The 10032-nt window shown below is 41.9% G+C and overlaps 1 protein-coding gene across 1 annotated transcript; it reads right to left on the bottom strand.

Annotated features, from left to right (window-relative positions):
* Positions 1-389: 389 nt before the first annotated feature.
* Positions 390-1840, bottom strand: LOC131104561 (galactose-specific lectin nattectin-like). Its single transcript, XM_058051872.1, has 7 exons — positions 1661-1840; positions 1525-1587; positions 1405-1429; positions 1250-1335; positions 957-1085; positions 682-784; positions 390-610 (listed from the first exon to the last, which is right to left on the bottom strand). The coding sequence occupies exons 2-7, from the start codon at positions 1585-1587 to the stop codon at positions 534-536; spliced, it is 483 nt and encodes a 160-aa protein (XP_057907855.1). The 5' UTR covers positions 1661-1840; the 3' UTR covers positions 390-533.
* Between the last annotated feature and the right edge of the window lie 8192 nt (positions 1841-10032).

The raw sequence follows: 10032 nt of genomic DNA on the forward strand, positions 1-10032 counted from the left end.
ACTTTTATTCTATGTTTCTCCTCACGTCTTGGGTTCCTGGTGCTTGCCTGGGTTAGATTCCATTGTACGCGAGGCCCCAGGCTTTTATGGTCCTTGATTACGTTTACACTTAAGACATGCAGCAGATGAAGCAGTTTGAGGAAGGAAATCTTTTATTTTCCAGTGCAGCCCCATTCTGTGCTCCTTGCGGCATCAATGTGTTTTTATCCAGAATACCCAGAATGACCTTGACCTCGTTCTGCCCATCATTGTCATCATTCTCAAAGCCAGCCTTTGATACACACGAATCAGGAGAACACACAAGTACAAGTTAGATTTTCTGACAAGGTTGCCATTCCATAATGAAGTTTGGAATCAGGTGTGTAGAGGATAACACACAAAGACACATCTCGATGCTTGATGCTTTATTGGGTGGAGAGATTATCTACTTACATTGTAGAAGAAGAACAGAAAACGGTGATAGAAAAGCACTAAAGTTAGATATTGTCTCAGTCCAGTCACTGTTCAAGAAGATACCATGGTAAGAGGGATGATCAGTGTTTGTAACATTCGGCGTCTGCGACGCAAACGTACGGCTCCTCGGTGTCGCACGACTCACCAACCCATTCACCTGGAAATGAAAGAAATCGGTTGAAGAACGACTTAAGATTGAAGCTGCTGATTGACAGTAGATCCTCGTACCCCCTGCAGCTTCAATGGCCACACATTCATCGGCGCCAGGCTCGCCCGAAGCAAAGTTCTCAAACACAAACTTTACGCCATCAGTCCAAAAATATTCGTCATTCTGGAAGACAAGATGACATTCTGATGAGTGGCTTCTACAAAGTTCTGGTACTCCACTGGAATACGGTATCATCATGAAACACAAATCCTTTACATTCTGGATGATATTCCTATTCGTTCTGGAAATATTTGTACTCATCCCTAGATAGCTTTGGTCCTGGTCAATGTTTCACCTCAATGGCATCACTGAGTCCAATCCAGGCTTGATTCGCACCCGCCTCCTCAACCAGGTGATAAACGACTGCATTTTCCAGCTCGTCGCTGATTGAAGCCAGATTCCCACCCAGAATGTTGCAGATACGCTGTTGGGGGAAGAATAGATTTCATTCATCTAGTTCCATCAGATAGTTGGTCAGAGTTGGACTTCTGACAAAGTGTTCAATGAACAAACAGCGGATGACTGATTCCCACAGCAGTCGACCGGTTCAGAGCTCCATCACAACCACCCGGTGAAATGGTTCCATACCTCTGCGTCTGCAAAAGTCCTGGCTTCATCTTGGTAGATGTAGCAGCGATCATTAAACTGATCCCAGCCCTTAGGACAGCAAAGAGCTGCAACACAATTGTTAGTTTAGGTGGATAACAACACATGGACTAAGTCATTCAGCCACAGCCACCAACCTCGGTTCCTGCTTGGCCAAGCCCACTATGAAGAAGAAAGGAACACAACATCGATAATTATGAAGACCAGAGTGAATGAAACACAATATCAAATGAATGCTTATTGAGTTGTGGACTTACTGCTCCAGTCAACAGTCCACTGAGCCCACAAAGGAGAACCAACACGTGAAGAGAAAACGCCATCTGTGCCATCGGTAGACAAATCCTGTTATCATAAATCTGGTAGGTAGAAAAGTAGGATGCCAGGTTGTCTTACCTTTGCAGCGGTGATGGGGGATGCTGAGCATAACAGCGTGCCACCCTTTTATATGCTAGCTTGACTCGATCCTGGAATGTGCAAGTCAGTTCTGAGACAACGTCTACGCAACAAGGAAATACGGAATAAAAAAAATCTATTGTTTTTGGCTGAACTCCAAAATTGACTGTGTTCGGTTTCACACCCACACAATTAAAGACATCATCATTGCTCTCATTGCCTAGCCTTGCATGGCGACTGGTGTCATGCATACAATGTGGCAGGACAAGCCGAAACCAAAGCAAAGGCAGGAAGAGGAGCAATTAGAACCTGTAATCTAAATGACAAGTAGATTAGACTTGGACATTTTTCAACATTGTTGAATTACTTTTTGACTTGCCTTTCATTTGTTGATTGTGGTTATCAACAGAGCAACAATTAAAACAGAGCAGAGTTATAAAACAGAGCAATAATTCTGGTAAACATAAAATGATCAACACTACTTAATACAACAAAGTCAAAATATCACTAAAATAATGCGATTGTTCCACTTTATGATTTACAGTCCAGTGTGAGATGCCGTTTCTCTTGCTGGGGGTGAAGCGAAACCAACCACCTATGCCTGATGCTCCTTCGACCCCAATAAACATTTCATGGGAGCCATTGCTAACACCGTAAACAAAGAGCTGGAGGGATATCTGGGCACGCCCATATAAGGAAGCTTGTATGTCATTGACGTCACAAAGCTCGGCATTAGAAAAAACTCTCCGAAACTATGAAGTATTCATATTCATACTGTGTGAACTGAACTTGGATCTAGTTCTGAACCTGGAGCAGATGCCGTACCCAGTTGACCATCCTTTCCCCATTCAGGCCAAGATGTCAGGACTAAGCTTGGAAAACCCCCCCATCAGATTTATGAGCATGTCAAGTGAGCCAAGGTCCTACCTGGTGGAGACACACCATGGCGTGGTGTCTCCACCAGGTCCCAGGCCTCACCACAGCAGGTCTCCATTACGCTGAGCAGGTTTGGGTGAGAGGAAATATCGCCAAGCAGGCTATCACTGGATCCTGCCCATGAGAGCCAGACAGCCAGTGGGCGGAGGTCGGAGGTCAGGCTGCCTCTCAGCCGTGGAGACCACAGGGACGGTGGCAGTGGGATTCTTGACTCTTGGTATGTTCAGCACATTTGCACACGTCTTCCTACCCTTTTAAAAAAGATGGCGTGAGTGAAAATGTAAATAAGTACTAAAAAGGGGCAGAATAATCCTTCCTTTGGATGGGAGGCATGCCATCCCCAGGATGACCGATGCTCCCTGATTGTTCACTGATGTTAAATATTGGAATAGACAGTTGGAAAACTTTATGCCACTTGAAAACTGTCTTGAGCTAACTGACAAAATGTATGTATAATTAGTGGGAATAATGTCTTGCGACGTTTTTGTCACTTCTAAAAAAGGAAGATGCCAGATTTCTGTCCCCTTTTCCACACACCTTGTAAGTCAGAGTACTCAATGAGGAGTACTTGTTATTGTGATGTCAAAGGCAGTACGTGTCGGGTATGTGACCTGCAGGCGACACATGCGGTCCATGTTTCCTACCACATTAACTTGTGTTGCTTTAAAACTTCTAAACCTCTTTTCTAAGGAGGTGAAGGCATGTTAACGATGTGTTAACGATAAGAGGATCAGTGGGTGTAATTGTAGTACTTCTCAAGGCGGTGCTGATGTTTCTCCATTTTTATGGTGTCACTTTTCCATCTTCATTTCTACCACCAGACCGGGCTTTGTCGTCTTGGCGTATTCATATTCTTCGTCTTTATTGAACACTTATAAATCACTTCTGCATTCACAGCACAGCAGTCACAGGTCAAGGCCCCCATTTCCCCGGGTTCCCGTCCTTCAAAAGGGGCACCCGAGGGTGTGCTCCAACACTCCTTCCAGGTAAGGTCTATTCAGAGGAGGACCAGCGGGTAGGAGGAGCAGTGTGGTTTCTTGTTGACCAACTCTACAGCTCCGCAGGGTCTTGGACGGTGCATGGGACTTTGCCCAACCAATCCACATGTGTTGTGGACTTGGAGAGGAGGTCTATGGGGACGACTTGCTCTACATTGTCCGACTCCTTTCCAGTGAGAGTTGGACTCCGCAGGGCGTTTAAGGGTGTCCCTGTTTGGAGGATGCAGGATCGGGTCTTTGCTTTATGCAGATGATGTGGTCCTCCTGGCTTCACCGGGCTGTGATCTTCAACTCTCACTGGATCAGTTTGCAGTCCAGTGTGAAGGGGCTGGAATGAAAATGGTCATGGTTCTTCAGATAAGAAGAACCCCGGCCGGGAATCAGGAACTCCAACCGCTGGTGTCTGACGGTGCCGTCTCCAGGACTTGGAAACAAATGTAGCTTTCCCTTGCTAACAGAAGCAGAAGCAGAAGCAGACCTTGGGCGAGTAAGGAAGACCGTCCATGTGTGACATCACAAGCGTACAGTTTTACCACGCCCCCAGAAAGCAAGCATTCTCAGCCATCCCAAACTTCTTCAAGGGCTGACTTCCAAACCTCATGATCTGAAACTTGGGCTGGTTTAACACCAGAATACAATCTCCTCGCGACATTTATAGGTCAGGAAAGTGGAAAGGCCCCTTTAAAACTTAAATTCATTTAGTTACTATGGTACTCATTATGTCATCGTATGGTCATATCACCTCGTACTTCGGTACGTGACAAAAAATAAAAATAAAAAATTAAATAATATTGGAAAGCAGGAAGTGAACAAATGTAACAGTTACTGATTGTAAAAGTACCAGATGGAGGGGTAGGATTTAATAAGCTTTGCTTCTTCCTACTCCTTTTGGACATGTGGAACTGTGAACTGATTATGGGATGCACTCAATTGTAATCTGATGCATGTTCAAATGAAATCAAACCATTACCATATGAAACATTCATATTCAACATGTCAATTTAACACGTATATTTACATTTAACATTTAGCCGCATGGTGGAAAAGGGGTCACCATTTCATATTGACCTCATGTTATGGAAGGAACATGCATTCAGTGTATAAAAGGTGAGCCAAATATTCCAAATATAATAGAAGTAATAATAGAAACCAACTTGGGGTTTTTGAAAGGTATTAGTACACTGTATATAATTGCAGTATTATGGTGTTTTTTTACGGTCGAGTGGTTAGCGCTCAGACCTCACAGCTAGGAGCCTAGGGTTCAATTCCACCCTCAGCCATCTCTGTGTGGAGTTTGCATGTTCTCCTTGTGCATGCGTGGGTTTTCTCCGGGTACTCCGGTTTCCTCCCACATTCCAAAAACATGCTAGGTTAATTGGCCACTCCAAATTGTCCATAGGTATGAATGTGGGTGGGAATGGTTTTTTGTCTATATGTGCCCTGTGATTGGCTGGCGACCTGTCAGGGTGTACCCCGCCTCTCGCCCGAAGACAGCTGGGATAGGCTCCAGCACCCCCGCGACCCTCGTGAGGAAAAGCGGTAGAAAATGAATGAATGAATGAATGTTTTTTTTTTTTACAAATACAGTATCTTACTGTTAATACTAAATTACACCCCTTTTACTGTTTTCTAGAAAACAGCACTCTACCATGAAATCATCTTAACTAACTGTATCATGCAGTATTTTTGGCATTCTGGGAAATGCTTCAAGTGAGCTGCGCATGTGATGCTAGATACTCGCCTTTCCCGATCCATCTCCATCTTACTAATTATTTGCCGAGTAGCAATTTTATTTGATTCAGCAGTTAGCTACATCTTCTAAGATGATTGCCAATGAACTAAGTTAATGTGTTTTGACACCTGCCATGTTGCCAGTGAATTCATGAAGCTTTATGATGAAGCCTCTTGTAAACATTTTACAGTCTATGTATTGTTAAGTATTGTTGAATTACAGTTGAATTAGGCTAATATTATGTAAGACTATAGTCCATCCAAATTGTGTGTCACAGTTGAGATTCAAATGCAAGATTATTTTCAAGTATTGGATCACAAATGAAGTACTGAAGATACGTATGCTTTGCTGTAACCGTGATTGTTTCTCCACCTTGCATTGTGCATCATCATAATTTACTGTTCATTGGTATTTAGATTGATTTTTGACACATTTCTCTGATATTGCAGATGCACTAGATGACTTTACCACTGCGCTACCGATCATAGTAAGCAGCATGCGGGGCCACATGCGGTCCACCAAGCATTTGAATCCGGCCCGCCAGTTGCTTTCTAAGTATTTCAACTTTTAACATACAAGCTGGCAACATGACTTGCAAGTCGGATGTCTTGTTCATTAATTCATTCATTTTCTACTGCTTATCCTCAGGGGTGCTGGAGCCTATCCCAGCTGTCTTTGGGTGAGAGGCGGGGTCCACCCTGGACTGGTCACCAGCCAATCACAGGGCACATATAGACAAACAACCATTCCCACCCACATTCATACCTATGGACAATTTGGAGTCGCCAATTAACCTAGCATGTTTTTGGAATGGGGGAGGAAACCGGAGTACCCGGAGAAAAGCCACGCATGCACAGGGAGAACTCCACACAGAGATGGCCAAGGGTGGAATTGAACTGGGGTCTCCTAGCTGCGAGGTCTGCACGCTAACCACTCGAATAATGTCTTATTCAGTAAAAAAAATGTAAAATTCAATTTCGTAATTTGATGTGGTCTGATGTTTAAAGTGCTCCTGAAAAAAGGGACATGAGATCATATAGTATGACACTTTTACAGATAATATTAGACAACTAATTCAATGCTAATGTAATGTTAGAATTGTAAGTGTAAAATAGTGTGTGTGTGTTAAATATATTTTCTGAGTGGGACTTCATTCGAGATGGTGAAATAGCTCAATCCCATTAATATGTTTGTCAAAACATTTGTCTCAATCTTCTAATTGTCTCTCCCCTTTCCTCTCAATGTTACTGACTTTTTTCCTTCATCTCTCTCCCTTACATAGTTGTCTGAATCCCTCTTTTCTTCTCTCGCTCTGATATCTTTTTTATTCTCAGTCATTCTTTTACTCATGACATCTCTTTTTCGTACACCTTGTATTCGTTCTATATTTTTCTCTGTTATTGTGTTCTGTTTCTGAATTCACACATTGTTTGAATGTTTCAGGCTTGGGACATTTTCTTCATTAAGATAAGATTATTCATTCAGATATTTTTTTTACAACTGATACACCTCAAGGCTGGGTATAACAGTATGTTATAATATGGTACAAAGTTGATCAAGTCAATATTTTTGACTCCAAGTGTTTTGTCAGCAGTTGTGTAAAACGCATTTGTACTGCATGTTTTGGCTGCTGCTCGCATCGGCTATTTTTCCCGTGGTGGCACTGGTCTTGTGTCTATGTGTGTGAACAATGTTTTTACTTGTATGCCAATTGTATTAAGAGGTTTTTTTAACAGTCCCACACTGTGCTCTTTCATTTAGGAGTCTAGTTTGGAGTTGTTGTTTTTTTTCCCTCCCCTCTCCTAGTGTTGCCCCCCTTCTTCACCCCCTTCATCGCCCAATCATCCCGTCCTGTCACCCCTTGTCTCACTGCATAGTATTTTGTATATGTATGGACGGATTGCACTATTTTGCTTGTACTTCTGTATAAGTGACAAGAATAAAGGGCTACATCATGTTTTCAAGTTTTGAACTTTACATGAAAAAAATTAAAGTGCAATAAGAAGCTTCGTGGGTTTTTTTCTTTTACAGCGTAATCACAGATTAAAAAATCAATTATTATGGTCTTCATTCACAAGAAGAACATTTTATTATGGTTTGCCTTCTGTGCATGTAGCCAGGTTCAAACCAACCAGTGAGGGTCTATTAACATGTTTTCTTCACAAAATTGTATGTCATCATATGACTGTTTATGTCTTAATTAATGTCATTTTTCAAAATAGTTTATTATAGTGTATAAATAATACAAACTAAATTGTCAATAAATTGTAAAATACTGTGAAAGTAATTTTAAAACCAAAACTGTATTTTTCATGAAGAGTACAAAACCGTGAATTTCAGTGACAATAAAAAGATGTTAATTTTACAGTAACATAATGGCAACCCTGCTGCCAGTTGTTTACCGTTTTTTTTACAGGAAAATTTCCAACAGTGATATATACTGTATTTTCCGGACTATAAGTCGCACTTTTTTTCATAGGTTGGCTGTTCCTGCGACTTATACTCCAGAGCGACTTATAAATGAAACAACTGTTTATGTTACATAAACACTGGACACCTTTTCTATTCATGTTTATTTTTGGTGTAGCTGAATAACCATTGTGTTAGCATATCTTACATCTATTCAGCCTGTTCTCTATTCTTTTATTATTGTTAGAACATGCCTTCCAAGAGGATGTAATGTCTGTTTTGGTCAAGTAGTTTGTAAAATAAATTACTCCAGTGCAACTTACGTATGTTTTTTTCTACCTAATTATGCATTTTTGGCCTTGTGCGACTTATACTCCGGAGCGACTTATAGTCCAGAAAATACGGTATTTATAGTAATATGCAAGCAGCCATTGACAATCATACAAATACAATCTGCTTTTATGAATGCAATAACATAATATTTGTCCAACAGTAATATTGCAGAGCTGGGTCGTGACTGGATGACTTTTCATTTCCTATGCGTTGTTAAATAGAACTCATGGCAGACTTGACATGTCCTCATCTGTAAGATCATGTCCCTCGGCAGCATACCAACCAATTAGCTTAATCACTCACAAAATAGAGGACATTTTAACTGCGGGGAATGTGAAGGTCCCAGTGACTGACGCACCCATCTCCAGTATTCGTCGGTACTGGATGAGCTATTTCCTGCTACCGTGATGACAACTTTGATTGTTGTCTTTCTAAGCTTGGCAATTTCCAGCCTCACCGTCTGCCGTCTTTTAGACGTGTGTCTCAGCATTCCAGGGTGGACAGGCTGCCATTGTGCTCTACGCGTGACGTTATAAAAGACGATAATCATTCATTTGAATGATGACTGTTACATCTTACAATAAGGTACACAAAATGTGTAGTATTAGTACTTAATGAGGAACCAACCTACACACCCTAACCATGACTCAGTAGTTCCTTCCTCAATAATTACTGCTATTATTTGTGTGGACCCAACTTCCAAGATGAGGCCGAGATCTTTGCAGATGCAGAAGTATGGAACATCTTACCAATCTGGTGGATCTCAAACGGGGGTCCAAAGAATGGGGGGCAAAACTTGAAAGAAAGAGAAAAAAAACACCCCGGATGGATGAAAAGAGCAGTCATTTTACAAGAATAGTCTGAATATAAAGATAATTAAATTGCAATATTCTGAGAAATAATTGTGCTGTTCAATTGTGCTACTTTAAAAAAAGTTGTTACATTAATATGCAAAGTGCAATCACGTTTTGAATCTGTAGGCACACAAGAGAACAAACCAGCAGAGATGTGTTTTATAGCTCTGTCCTTCAGGTATGTTTAGAATAAGGGTGTGGGAAATAATCTATAGTAATCGATACATCGATGCGCATGCGCGCGATGGGAGTGCATTGGCTCATTCAGTGGTTATGGATGCAATTGACGGGTGATTATTAATGTTCAACTTCGCCATATATGCTGTTCCCCAGGTGCCATGAATGCACCATCATTATTTCCCCTTTTGTATTGAATACGGACGGAAGCCGTAAGGCACATACAACTACTCGTAAAACAGCATGGAAGTTGTCACGCAAGCAGCAGCGAGGAAGTTTCTATACTTAACCCCCCCGTAACGTCTAAATGGTATGTTTGGAAACACTAACGTTGGTCATTTGAAAAGAATGACGCGTTCAGAAGCCGTCCAACGGCAGCACTACGAACATGCAGACCCCCTTAAAAAGGGGACACCACAACACAGACAAGTCTACCCCCCCCCCCCCCCCCCCCAACCCGTCTCGTTCCTGGTCGGACACCGGGGAAGAACCAAGCAAATCAGGTCAGTGGATCTTCCGCTGCTTTCCAAATTGTCCAGGAGCTATTTGTCCGTCCCTTCAACAAGCCCCCCCCCCGTGCTCAGCACAGCAGGTGACATTAGAACAGCAGAGCAGTTGGCTTCTTCCTGACTTTGGAAACAATTTTAAAAGGGTAGAAGTTGTTTTCCACTTTCTGCTCCTCACTACTGTATTAGCCTAGCTGCTAGCTCATTCATATTAGCAGTATGTTTTACAGACAGGAATATAAACAAACATTGATTCTACTGTTGAAAGTGTCACTTTAACTTTGTTGTTGCTGTACTGTATTTTTTACAGCAGTAATTATTGTTGAATTGTTTTACTCCACCATTGAACCACTGCTATTGGAATTGCATAGCCGATGTGAAACTGGGAGGAAAAGTTGTTTTAAGATGGCAAAAAGAATGATCAAGA

The sequence above is a fragment of the Doryrhamphus excisus genome, chromosome 16 (assembly GCF_030265055.1).
Source record: "Doryrhamphus excisus isolate RoL2022-K1 chromosome 16, RoL_Dexc_1.0, whole genome shotgun sequence".
Classification (NCBI taxonomy): domain Eukaryota; kingdom Metazoa; phylum Chordata; class Actinopteri; order Syngnathiformes; family Syngnathidae; genus Doryrhamphus; species Doryrhamphus excisus.

Excerpts from the sequence above, each read along its gene's own strand:
- LOC131104561 (XM_058051872.1), bottom strand. The coding sequence starts at position 1,587 with ATGGCGTTTTCTCTTCACGTGTTGGTTCTCCTTTGTGGGCTCAGTGGA. Across the intron at positions 785-956 it reads GACTCAGTGATGCCATTGAG|AATGACGAATATTTTTGGAC; the intron begins GTGAAACATTGA and ends CTTGTCTTCCAG. Across the intron at positions 611-681 it reads GGCCATTGAAGCTGCAGGGG|GTGAATGGGTTGGTGAGTCG; the intron begins GTACGAGGATCT and ends TTTCATTTCCAG.